The 13,169-nt window shown below is 46.3% G+C and overlaps 2 protein-coding genes across 2 annotated transcripts; one reads left to right on the top strand and one right to left on the bottom strand.

The window, feature by feature from the left end:
* Window positions 1–1,248: 1,248 nt before the first annotated feature.
* Window positions 1,249–2,433, bottom strand: LOC143292276 (uncharacterized). The gene has a single exon (XM_076602462.1). The coding sequence runs from the start codon at window positions 2,431–2,433 to the stop codon at window positions 1,249–1,251; it is 1,185 nt and encodes a 394-aa protein (XP_076458577.1).
* A 2,206-nt stretch (window positions 2,434–4,639) lies between these two features.
* Window positions 4,640–11,114, top strand: LOC143292063 (uncharacterized). The gene is made up of 4 exons (XM_076602244.1): window positions 4,640–4,704; window positions 5,766–5,817; window positions 6,676–7,595; window positions 10,341–11,114. The coding sequence occupies exons 1-4, from the start codon at window positions 4,701–4,703 to the stop codon at window positions 10,478–10,480; spliced, it is 1,116 nt and encodes a 371-aa protein (XP_076458359.1). The 5' UTR covers window positions 4,640–4,700; the 3' UTR covers window positions 10,481–11,114.
* Window positions 11,115–13,169: the final 2,055 nt, after the last annotated feature.

Raw genomic sequence — 13,169 nt, 5'->3', positions numbered from 1 at the left:
AAACGTGCGTATACACGCACGTGCATGTTCATCATTATAACACAAGAGAACATACTGTACACTATCTTGAACGCAAGCGCAACTCACATACATATTACTTTGCATATCGTGTGAAACAACCCATCCGTTTTAGCCGAGCATAAAAAGCAATAATAATTATAATACAGAGAAGCTGCAGCGTGTTGTAATAGCAGGTGTTCTGTACATAGAAGTTATGGTTATACTAAAATGTCATGCCTTAATCCTGGCCCCCCCAATCTCTTCATTGTCAGCACTTCTTTCTGTCACTGCTACTTGCCATCTAAATTATTGTACCATGTTCATCTTCCAGCACACAAGCTATGGAGTAAAAATGATTCGTACCTGAATAAAAGTATATGCTCTATTACAAAATCTGTCTTTGAACAGTTTTCTTCGCGATAAGTCTGGTAACATTTGCTATTATCCATGGGATAAAAAAATATTTTGAAAAAAATGGAGGTGGGGGTGGGGATCAAGATTAAAAGCTGTTGAGAAATATGTACATCTATCCGCATAAGAAATGGCGTTATTGAATCGTTTTATCAAGTCTAACCTGTCAGTCTTGTGGAGGAAAATATCGAAACGTTGATTTTTGCAGCAAAATCGCAGTTGCGTGGGAAGTCGTCACTGCAAAGAGCAGTCCTCGTTTCAGTGATCCTCCCAATTCGATTTCCAAATAAATTAAGTTGCTTCTTACAAGTCTTGTGTCTGTTCATAAGCTATAATTGTGGTTATACATATTTCTTGCTTGTTCACATCGGAGTATTGAACGCTGTGCCAGATGGTCATAATATAAATCTTAAGTTCAAGACATATCCTTTGCTTGCTGCACCCCTAAGTATTGTCAGTTTTCACCTTCCTGGCATTCCACGGAAGTTTACAATTCTCTTTAAAGACAACAGTATTACAGCAAGTTCGTAGATTTTTTTTTCTCGGGCGAAAAGAAAAAAAAGGCAAATGGTGCGGAAAAGAGTGTTCTGCATTCACAGCTGATAACAAATAGGTTCAGCATGTATGACAGATAGCGAAAACGTTTACAAAACAAATATCCTCAAATAAAGTAAGACAGTCACATTGGAGCAAACTTATCCATGGGCTTCTCCATGACCCTCCTTGACGACATCACCATCACACCGAATAGAGACAGAAAGAAAGAAAAACAACATGGTTTGACAGCGTAATTTCAGTGTTCCCAAGTGACGAATGAGGAGAACAAGCTGGCCTCAGTCAGACCAGCGCGGGGAAGGCGTCACCCTTGTGGTCCGTGGGGGAGTTGAGCGGGGCCAGCGTGTTGTCCGGCTCCTCCTGCTCGACACCACTGACCTCAGACTCCTCTTCCGACTCCCTGTCTGCCTTGGGCGTCTCGATGTCGATCACCTTCCGTGGGGACTCCCTGTCGTCTGGCAGGGACCTCCGGGCCATGCTGAGGGCGCTGCGGACTGGCTGACCGCCCAGGGACTCCACCAGGGACTCGGTAGACTCGGCGCTCAGCAGCAGCTTTTTGTGCAGGTGTTTGCGGTGGCCGCGAAGAACGACGGCAAAGTCGTCGCTGCCGCTTTTAATGGGTCGACCCAGGCGCGCCGTGGGCATCTTGAAACGTTTGATGCTGTAGTAATCCGAGTGCAGCTCGCTGTGTGGATCGTAAGTCTTGCTGTCGAGATCCTGCTTGAAGCAGATGGCGAAGACCTCAGAGCGCAGTTCTGGGCGCTCCTTCTGCAGCTGCTGTCTGGTCTTGGCGATGCGATGATTGTAGGACGGGCTGTGCTGACGATCCATGCGTGACACGGAGGAGGACGAATCGAAGACGTTGACACGGTTCGTGATGTCGGCAGTGTGGGATGGGGACGCGGAGTGGAGACTGAAGGCTTTTCTGGGCTTCAGTCGCCTGAAGCCTTCCAGCTGAGCTTTCTGCTCTTCAGTGAGACACGGCTTGGGGAAGAAGCGGCCAGGGATCTGCTTTCCCTTGGAGAGGGGTGGCCGGGCCGGGAATGTGGCCACGCTGCGTTTTGTGGCGGGCGTCAGCAGTTCCCGGAGAGTAGGACTGCTCTGGGCCGTCTTGGTGCTGCCCAGCTTTTTGTCACGGTGTACGTCCAAGGAGGACACGGTGACGGGGGGAGCGGTGAGGGATCGCTGGTGTATCCGAGGCATGTCTATCTTGTTGTTGGGGCCAATGACGGCCAGAGACTCCTTCATCTCCACCTCCGCCTCCAGATCTCTGGCCCAGGGCTTCAGTTGAAAGGGCTGGAAGGCAGGACGGTGCCAGCGAAACCCGCCGTGGCTCTCTTTCTGCGGTCTGCGATGCACGTGCTGGCTGGGAATGGGGGTGGGCAGGGCCACGCGGTCGTAGGGGATGTGGACAGGGGGAGGGTGATGGGCCAAGTGAACCACGCTGCACGTCACACCAGTCGCCATGCTACAACCATGCACAAATGTCCAGCTTAGAAACCAGTCACAATGTCTGCGCCCATCATCGAAGTCATCGATCACTCACAGTAGGCCAGCAGACGCTGATGTCATTTTTATTTTTTCATTATCAATAACTCTCCAGTTCATACTCATCTTACTTACTCAACTGAAGAAAACAAGGAAACTTGTTCAGTCCCAATAAAAAGAAGAAGAAGAAAACTAGTACGCTCGTACACCCATTGCTTGATTGCTGGGAAGTTATCACTTTCGTATTACAGGAGGATCACATACACACACTGTTTTTCAGTGATCACACACCACTGACAAGAAGGGATACCATGGTGGGTTGAAAATGCGACTCCATAACACAAGGGTTACTCTCTGGGCTTGACCTTCATCACTCTGCCAACGGGTAGAAACGAGACTTGAGAGCGAGATCCCGAAAGACCACAACTTACGAACGTGTACAGATCAGTACAATTATATGACCACTGCTTTGGCGTACTGCGGCACACGACTGTCCCCGTGTGTCTTTGAGCTAATCCAAACGAACTGTGTAGGATTAACGCCAGGTTTGGGCCAGAGACTGGCCCCTAATCCTCGATTACAACCGCCAACAATGGGATTAGCGCTTAGAGGCCTGTGGCCACTGGCGAGCGGTTGACGTTTGTTTTGACTATAAGTGTTCTCTCTCTCTCTCTCTCTCTCTCTCTCTCTCTCTCTCCCTCGCTCTGTGTGTGTGTGTGTGTGTGTGTGTGTGTGTGTGTTTCATTGGTTTTACATCTTTTCATTAAGAGTGATACTGGACGAGAAAAAAGTAGTGGAATCGGGGGTAGGGTATTGGAGGGGGTCAGGGGGGGGGGGGTGCGAGAGGGTGGTGGTGGTATAATGAGCTAGATGTGCGAAACGAGGCCTGAGTGTATTTGCTGTGTGTGTGTGTGTGTGGTGTTAATATGTGTGTGTACACATACATGTATGCACGCACGTGTTTGTGACTATTTCTTCTCATGTTTTATTTCTGTGCCATTGATGAATTTTAGATTAGAAACAAGACAGAATTCCTACATCTATTAGTACCATCTCATTGGTCCGTTCAATAAGGACCCCCCACCCCCACCCCCCCACCCCCAAAAAAAAGAGAAAAAAAAAAGAAAGAAAAAAGAAAAAAAAGTTCATGTCATTGAATCAGTTTTTCTGACAGAATGTTTAGTAAAAGAGAAAAAAAAAAGTACTGTATGCGCGCGCGCGCTTGTGTGTGTGTGTGTATGTGCGTGCGTACGTGCGTGTGTGTGTACGTGTGTTTGCCCGATAATGAATGAAAGTTCGTTGAAGCACAAGATTACATCTTCATCCCGGAGTGTTCAAGTTGTTCGGACATCACTGTGTCAGTGTTGAACGATTCGGATCATAGCAGACTTATTACACCCCTCCCTACTCTGGGCAGTCTGTTAATCCTCGGCTCTTGATTGCAATGCGAGCACGCTGATCCTGTTCTGGTTGACAAAACATAGACACACTATGTGCCGCAGTTTGATCAGTACTGACATGAAGATCTGGTCACACGTTGTATCGATCATGATCTGACAGGCAGGGTTTCGGACAAAGACAATATGTTGGGACTCGTGTTCATTTCGTGGCAGCTGTGTAGCTGAGAGAAGACCCGAATTTAATTAATGTATAGATCTCTTCGGGCGCGCGCGGTGGGACTGCAATTATGCCTCCGTCCACAACACGTTGTTTGCAAGCGTATACGCAAACAGAAGGAACACGTGTGGGGCACGCAGGGTGCATGCACGGACGGACACACACACACACACACACACACACGCACTGGCACACACACACACACACACACACACACACACACACACACACGTACGCACGCACGCATGCACGCACAAACACACACACACACACACACACACACACACACACACACACACACACACATTTACACACGGTGCATGCACAGCGCACGGCAACAATCTGGCCAGTGCACCCCCCCCCCCCCCCCCCCCCCCCCCTCCCGCCTCACCCCCTCACATACACACACATTGCAAGTAAATAATTATATGCGGTAAGCCACACATACACAGAGCGCGCACCACACACGCACGTACACACCACAATCCTGATTCCCATTACCATCACCACCCTCGATACACATTGGTGCACGTGCTATTACTTGGTTTAATAAAGCCAAATTTTACGACCGGTTGCGGAAGCAGAGAGATAACTCTGCTCAGTCTCCTTGTGATCGGACTCATCTTCGTATGGGTAAGTCATGTTGATGATCGCGAATTCGTTTGTTTGACTGTTTGTTTGTTTAAGTAGAAATAAAACAGTTTGATAAGATGCTATGTTTTTTGGAGTTTTTTTTTTAATTTTCTTGATCGCTTCGCCTCTGTTGCTGTTTAGCTTTGTTTGTTATAGAATTTCTTATGCTTCGTTTTATTCTTCCCGTTATTATTTATCTATAGTCTGTTCATCTAAGATGATGATATTTGAATTATTTATTCTTCTCTTTGTTCTTCTTTATCACGTTGTTGTTGTTGTTCTTCCTCTTCTTCGTCGTCGTCCTCATCTTTGTCTTCTTCAGCTGTTGCTCCAACAATCCCATTGTCTTCTTTTTTTTTTCAGTCCTCCTCATTCTGCTCCTTCTTTTTGATATTGGTTGAGCGCTGAATGTCTTTCGTGGCTGACGTGGAAATATGCCAGTGACAGCCTTCTGTTTAAGAATGTATACCACAAACTGATTCAACAGTTAGCATTCTATGTAAAATGCATATCAACAAGCTGATCCAACAGTTAGCATTCTACGTAAAATGCATATCAACAAGCTGATCCAACAGTCAGCATTCTGTGTAAAATGCATATCAACAAGCTGATCCAACAGTCAGCATTCTGTGTAAAATGCATATCAACAAGCTGATCCAACAGTCAGCATTCTGTGTAAAATGCATATCAACAAGCTGATCCAACTGTTAGCATTCTGTGTAAAATGCATATCAACAAGCTGATCCAACAGTCAGCATTCTGTGTAAAATGGATATCAACAAGCTGATCCAACTGTTAGCATTCTGTGTAAAATGCATATCAACAAGCTGATCCAACTGTTAGCATTCTATGTAGAATACATATCAACAAGCTGATTCAACTGTTAGCATTCTATGTAAAATACATATCAACAAGCAGATTCTACTGTTAGCATTCTCTGTAAAATGAATATCAGCAAGCAGATTCAACTGTAATTGCACGAAAACAAAAATCAGATTAAGCGGGGGACGCGTGCGTTTAAAGCTACAATATTGATTATTGATGCCATATCATTATTGCAGATCAAGGTTTACCCGAGAAACTGAAGAAAATGATGACAGCAATGTCTGAATCGTAAGTATCTTTTGATTCTTATTCCGTTTTCTTAGATAGCAACGTATTCTTTGCAATTTCGTTAGGTAGTTGTTCAGTCTGTGGTGTGCTTGTCTTTAAACTGTTTGGTCCCTGTCTTTTGAATTGATAAAATTGTGTTAGACAAAAATGTATGTGTAATATGCGTATACATCGATATAGGTTTAGACACTTTTATCGTACATAAATAAGAAACAAATAGCGTTTGGGAGGACAGGGGTTGGGAAGATTCGAGTGCACTGTAAAAGGACGAAGTGAATTTCTAAATAATGATTTATTTAACAAGAACGAGAGAAGCAAATGTGCTGTCGCAAAGAGAGAGAGAGAGACAGGGGGGGGGGGGAGAGAGACTTTTATTAGATCAGCGGACATCAGCAGTAGTAGAAGTGTAAAATAGTAACAGGAGTAGAATAATATGATGGTTATGGAGCATTGACATTCCTACGTTGTAACTGAGAGAGCACTAAGCGACAAGTAGGCATACCCACTGTACGTACTTTTGAGCTGTCACGGCTGATGCTATTTGTACTGATGATGCTGTTTTCTCTGTTGTTGGTTTAGAATGTCCTTAGTGTTTTGTGAAAGGGCATTGCGAACTATTATAGCTTGCTGCGAACTGAGCTGCCCACATTGTTTCTGTCGTTATTGTTTCTATGTATCTTTGATATCTTTGTGTGTGTGTGTGTGTGTGTGTGTGTGTGTGTGTGTTGATGTCGTTGTTGTTGTTTATGAAAAATAGGCTGAAGAATCCAACAAGATCAGTTAGGGTCCGAACAGACACGAAGTTTAACCCACACACGTTCCACTTCAACAAAGATCGCCTGTGTGTGTTGTTTTCAGGGAGGACAGTCCATCCCTGTGGGGGATGGGCGTGGTGGCCATCACCATCTGCGTCAGACTGCTGCACTCGCTGGCCCAGAAGGAGCTGTCCCTGCTGGTGCTGGAGGACCTGGGCGACGCCACCAGCCCGGCTGTGCTGACCTTGCTTCTGGCGTGCCTGCAGGTGGCGGCCGCCGTCAGCGTGTTCCGGGTCAGCGGCCTCAGCCTGGCCACCTCCCCCACCAACCGGGAGGCCGCCGTCCTGGGCCTGGCCTCCTACGCGGGCGGCGCCTTCCTCAGCAACTACCTGCTGTGGAGCGACGACTCGGCGGCCGCCGCTTGCTACGCCGCCATGGAGCCCGCCCTGTGCGTGCTGCTGCTCTACCTCGCCGCGCGCATCCCCACGGAGTCCAACAAGGCCGGGGCCGTGGTGGGTCTGTGCCTGGGCGCCGCCCTCCTCTCCGCGCGCTTCGCACTCCTCGCGCCGAGCGTGCACGCGCTGTTCCGCGTGCTGGCGTCCGTGTTCCTGCTGGTGCGGAACATGGTGGTGAAGCACCTGTACGACAGCGCCGTCTCCTTCCACCTGCGCGGGCAGAACACGCTGCTGGCGGTGGGCGCTGGGGGCACGGTGGCGTCGGTGGTGCTGGCCGTGCTGGTGTCGGGCGACCTGCTGCTGGCGGCGCTCATGCTGGTGGTGTGCGGCGTGCTGTCCGTCACGCTGATGCAGTTGCTGCTGACGCTGCTGTCGCTGTACGACACGCTGACGGTGGCCGTGTTCCTGGTGTGGGCCCAGGTGCTGGAGAACGTGGTGATCGTGGGGCCGGCGGCCCGCCCCGCCCTGCTGCCCGTGCTGCTCGGGGCCGTCCTCTTCGCCGCCGGTCACTACGTCTACTTCCGGGAGGGGCTGGATGCCGGCACCGTCCACCTGAACATCAAACAGGGTGTGTTGCACGTGGCTGTGATTTGTTGGGGGAGAGAGAGAGAGAATAGGAGCGAAGAGAGGGGAGGAAGGGGAGTGTGTGTGAGAGAGAGAGAGAGAGAGAGAGAGAAAGAGAGAGAGAGAGATGAAGTGTGTGCATTCTAGAGAGGGTGTGTGTGTGTGCGCGCTCGCGCGCGCGAGCGAGCGTGTTTTTTTGTGTGTGTGTGTGTGTGTGTGTGTTTATCTGTGTCTGTATCTGTTGCTGCGTGCGCGTGCGCGTGTGGTGTTCCAATGGAATGACTCCTGGATGTGTTTCTCAATGAAGCGAATCTTGTGAGGTGGATATCAGCAAAATAAACAACAATATAAATATATAGAAGAAGGAAAAGGTAACTGAGTCTGTACTGTCCATGCTGTAAAAAGTGGCCACACAGCTGAAGGTATTCTTCGGACATGTCCTCTGACGCTGGTTCTCTGACAAAGCAGTGACTGCCTCCAGAACACGGGCTGCTGAGTCAGAATTGGTCCTCTGACAAAGCAGTGACTGCCTCCAGAACACGGGCTGCTGAGTCAGAATTGGTCTTCTGACAAAGCAGTGACTGCCTCCAGAACACGGGCTGCTGAGTCAGAATTGGTCTTCTGACAAAGCAGTGACTGCCTCCAGAACACGGGCTGCTGAGTCAGAATTGGTCCTCTGACAAAGCAGTGACTGCCTCCAGAACACGGGCTGCTGAGTCAGAATTGGTCCTCTGACAAAGCAGTGACTGCCTCCAGAACACGGGCTGCTGAGTCAGAATTGGTCTTCTGACAAAGCAGTGACTGCCTCCAGAACACGGGCTGCTGAGTCAGAATTGGTCCTCTGACAAAGCAGTGACTGCCTCCAGAACACGGGCTGCTGAGTCAGAATTGGTCTTCTGACAAAGCAGTGACTGCCTCCAGAACACGGGCTGCTGAGTCAGAATTGGTCCTCTGACAAAGCAGTGACTGCCTCCAGAACACGGGCTGCTGAGTCAGAATTGGTCTTCTGACGAAATTGTCCCAAGGTACGGGGTTCATTTCTTGGCCTCGTGGATTCAGTTCTTTACACTTTCAATCAGCTATATAAATTCTTTCTCGAGTAGGTCTGACAGTTATACCAGCTCTGTTCAAGATTAAATGCTAAACAAAAATTGTTTCATAGCGTCTGCAGTAAAAATGCCCATTCATACTATGTCGCGTAACTTAACATTAGTAAAAGTGTTTTGCCATGTTCGATCATATTATCTTAATGATTTGTAACGCACCTACTTTCCCAGTTCAAAGGATATTTTGAAAATTCCGAGTTTATTTAGTTCTTTAGGAATGTTCTGTATTTGCTGATATTTTGACCACCGCACAACACGCGACAGTTCAAAATTTGCTTATTCGACCCTGAAGGACCAATTTTTTCTGCCTGGTCTGGTAACGTTTCAGATGTTCTGAAAGCCTTTGCGCTGTTGGGATTTCTTCTGATTAAAGATAGGCTACCTTATAAGCCCGGGTATCCTTCTCGTATACATGTGCAAAGCCGGTGTATGGCACAGCCCAGTCTGTCCTGTACAGAAAATTAATTAAAGCTGACAGATTGCGAGATATGCTGATAGGTCATATTTTTTTTATCGACCTGCTTGCCAGTGTGCTGTGTATGAATGTGACGTACGTGTGTGTGTTTGTGTGTGTGTGTGTGTGTGTGTATGTGTGTGTGTGTGTGTGCTTGCGTGCGTCCTTCCGCGTGTGCATGCGATATGTGTGTATGCCTGCATGCATATTTGAAAATATATGTATATATGTGTGTGTGTGTGTGTGTGTGTGTGTGTGTGTGTGTGTGTGTGTGTGTGTGTGTGTGTGTGTGTGTGCTTGCGTGCGTCCTTCCGCGTGTGCATGCGATATGTGTGTATGCCTGCATGCATGTTTGAAAATATATGTATATATATATATATATATGTGTGTGTGTGTGTGTGTGTGTGCGCGCGCCCCCGTGTGTACATGTGTGTGTGTTTGTGTGCGCGCTTGCGCGTAGTATAGACGCCTGTGCGGACACATTTGTGTGCATGCGTATGTGTGTGTGTGTGTGTGTGTGTGTGTGTGTGTGTGTGTGTGTGTGTGTGTGTGTGCGCGTACTTGTGTGTTTGCGCGCGCGCGTGTGTATTCGTGCATATTGTGCGTGCGCTTGTGGGCATGTATGTGTGGCTATGTGTTTGTGTGTGCGTATTCCTCATATGTATGACATCGTTGGATATAACTAGCAGGCATACAACAATCAAGGCGTTGTATCCTATCCAAACACGATGTGAGCAGATAAAGGTCAAGCAGTCCTATTCCCTTCAGCCGTACACGTCAGCTTGCGTACAGGAAAATAAATGCACGCATTGGAATAAACCTACAAACCTGTTAGTAATCTGTCATACTTTCACCCTTTGATTATGTTCGTTATTCACACAAACAAAAAGTGTTGTCAATGTACATGTCATAATGTTTCTTTCTTTCTTTCTTTCTTTCTTTCTTTCTTTCTTTCTTTCTTTCTTTCGTGTGTGTGTGTGTGTGTGTGTGTGTGTGTGTGTGTGTGTGCGTGTGTGTATGTGTGTGTTATTCACACAGATAACAAAACTGTTATCAATGTACTTGTCACAATGTTTCATGTGTGTGTGTGTGTGTGTGTCTGTGTGTGAGTGTGTGTGTGTGTGTGTGTGAGTGTGTGTGTGTGTGTGTGTGTGTGTGTGTGTGTGTGTGTGTGTGTGTGTGTGTGCAGTGGGTGTGAAAGACCTCTTCACACGTCTACAGTTCATCCTGTACACGACCGTAGTACTGGGACTTCTGGCCGCCATCCTGATGCCTTACCTCAGCGACAGTGACTTTCTCAGCAACGTGGGCCTGGACAAATTTCTGTGAACACTGCCCCACCGGGGACTCTGGGCACGTCTGGTGGTGGCTTGGTGAACCTGGGACTGTCATCTCGCGACTGATGAGAGTGTAGTGGACTTTTAGTGTTGTTTGCTCATTGTCATATTATCATGAAGGTAACTTATAAGAGAAATCTCTTTCGTCATCGTCATGCGCCTTGCAACGCTTGTAATAATCTGCTCAATGACGTATGCTTGGACTTTCGCCGGTGTGGCTTTCGTATTCATCGCATGAAAATACGATATCAGGCGACATATATTGAACTTGACCGTTTTACTAAGGAACTTTCAAATTTACAAATGTTAATGAATTGATAAAGAAGTAGAGTGTGTGCGCTCTTGAGAGGACTTTAGTACAGCCCTATAAAATCGAAATACAACGTGTGCTGAAGATGCAACACACATAATTTTTACGAAGAATAAGAGGAGGGTTCTGACCTCTAGGTCTCAAAGAATGGTTGTATTTTTTTCACACTGTTGTTGAAGGAATCTACAGGCTAAATATTCCGGTCTTGTACTGATACAAACAGGAATGATTAAGCACTGCTTTTTCGTTTCCCCAAGTCTTTGTTAACAGTTCCCATTTGAAAATAAAGATAACTGTGTTTTGATGTGAAGCCCAACCATGTCCATGATGCAACTCCCATTACTGGACGTGTGAATGTGACGTTGCGTGACTACCAGGTTAAAACAGTTCCCCTATCAAACAATGTATTACCCGACGCTGCGACTCAAATTCAGTTTCGAAAAGCAAGCGCCTGTGGTTGGTCTGTTCTTCGATAACACAGCTGATCTGGCCACTCTTTTACGTGTTCTTTAGAATTCTGCTAGGGTTGATACGTTTACGTGTATTCAAATGTTGATTTACGTAAAAGGCAGCACAGGCCAGAGAGTACTCGAGAATGATGAATGAATATGTTGGCCTACAGTTCTGAAGTCTGTCTTTACATGCATGGATAATATACACCTGTACTCAAACATTGTTTTTGTTAAATAGATGAACTGGCGAGTAATGATTTGGTTTGCAGATTGTCTTTTTTTCATTGTCTTTTTGTGGTTGTTGTTGTTTTGTCAAAATAACGAAATATATTCTAATGAAAAAAACTACAACATTTTAAAAACTTACAAGAGATCGAAGAGCTAGAATAGTGGCGTTGACAAAATATCGAAAGTTGAATCTTAGGCTTTTGCTGATATACTGGATATGGCAAATAACACCACCACCCTTCATAAGTGATTGCTGGTTTAAGTCAGGTTCTAATGTTGACTGAGGGCATTTTTGTAAGACATGACAGGACAGATTGTGAAACCATGCAGTAATAACAGTGACAATGATGATAACAAAACATGTCAGTGTGCGCGCGCGTCTATGTGTGTGTGTGTATGTGTGTGTGCGCGCGCGCACGTCTGTGTGTGTGTGTGTGTGTGTGTGTGTGTGTGTGTGTGTGTGCACGCGCGTGCATGCGTGTTGCAACGTGTAGCAACAGATTCAACAACAGAACAAGGGGGAAAAACATTTAAAAGATAATTCCTTGTAATTTCGACAAGTAGTTCTTTCTCAGAGTCACAGAGATGGGTCGACCCGTTTCCCTCGGTCCAGTATCAGGACACCTGAAAGCAGGTGAGAAGGAGAAGGGCTGGGCACCTTAATTGTCTGCTACTGATGAGTATGATCGTCAGTGAAGGGCTGTCACGCCATGCACCGAGATAAGACTGGCATTACAGCTCAAGATGTCAGTGACCAATCTTCATTCGGACTTCTTCCTCTAAGGATTATATCACCTCCAGTCATCAAAAATCAGTTACATCATCAAAAAGTACAAAAAAGGACAGAAACTGCAGTTAAAACTGGTCATACTAGTACTTACCAAAGATCACCAGTCAATGGTTTAGTACAAGGTGATGGTATACTAGTATTTACCAAAGGTCACCAGTCAATGATTTAGTACAAGGTGATGGTATACTAATATTTACCAAAGATCGACAGTCAATGGTTTAGTACAAGGTGATGGTATACTTTCATTTACCGAAGATCACCAGTCAATGGTTTAGTACAAGGTGATGGTATACTAGTATTTACCGAAGATCACCAGTCAATGGTTTAGTACAAGGTGATGGTATACTAGTATTTACCAAAGATCACCAGTCAATGGTTTAGTACAAGGTGATGGTATACTAATATTTACCAAAGATCACCAGTCAGTGGATTAGTACAAGGTGATGGTATACTAGTATTTACCGAAGATCACCAGTCATTGGTTTAGTACAGGGTGATGGTATACTAGTATTTACCAAAGATCACCAGTCAATGGTTTAGTACAAGGTGATTGTATACTAGTGTTTACCAAAAATCACCAGTCAGTGGTTTAGTACAAGGTGATGGTACACTAGTGTTTACCAAAAATCACCAGTCAGTGGTTTAGTACAAGGTGATGGTATACTAGTAGTTACCAAAGATCACCAGTCAATGGGTTGATACAAGGAGGCAATGGAAAGCAAACAACATGCTGTAGGTCAGTAAATAAAGTCACCTCGCCATCTCGTTAAATCTGTAAAACACACTACTAGCGAAGAACGGGGACGAGAAGTCAAGGTGAACAAAGAAATAATCATTGAACGCCACGAGCAACTGTCAAGTAATGGATCGTAAAACTGCCAGGCTGTTGATCGGTGGTATA

This window comes from Babylonia areolata, chromosome 18 (genome assembly GCF_041734735.1).
Source record: "Babylonia areolata isolate BAREFJ2019XMU chromosome 18, ASM4173473v1, whole genome shotgun sequence".
In the NCBI taxonomy this organism is placed as follows: Eukaryota; Metazoa; Mollusca; class Gastropoda; order Neogastropoda; family Buccinidae; genus Babylonia; species Babylonia areolata.
Note: the sequence above shows the minus strand (reverse complement) of the source record. Positions and strands in the feature narration are given on the sequence as shown.

What these genes read in the sequence shown, in the direction of transcription:
- LOC143292276 (XM_076602462.1), bottom strand. Translation starts at nt 2,433, where the DNA reads ATGGCGACTGGTGTGACGTGCAGCGTGGTTCACTTGGCCCATCACCCT.
- LOC143292063 (XM_076602244.1), top strand. An exon ending in ATGACAGCAATGTCTGAATC is followed by an intron (nt 5,818 to 6,675) that starts GTAAGTATCTTT and finishes TGTTGTTTTCAG; the next exon opens with GGAGGACAGTCCATCCCTGT. An exon ending in CCACCTGAACATCAAACAGG is followed by an intron (nt 7,596 to 10,340) that starts GTGTGTTGCACG and finishes GTGTGTGTGCAG; the next exon opens with TGGGTGTGAAAGACCTCTTC.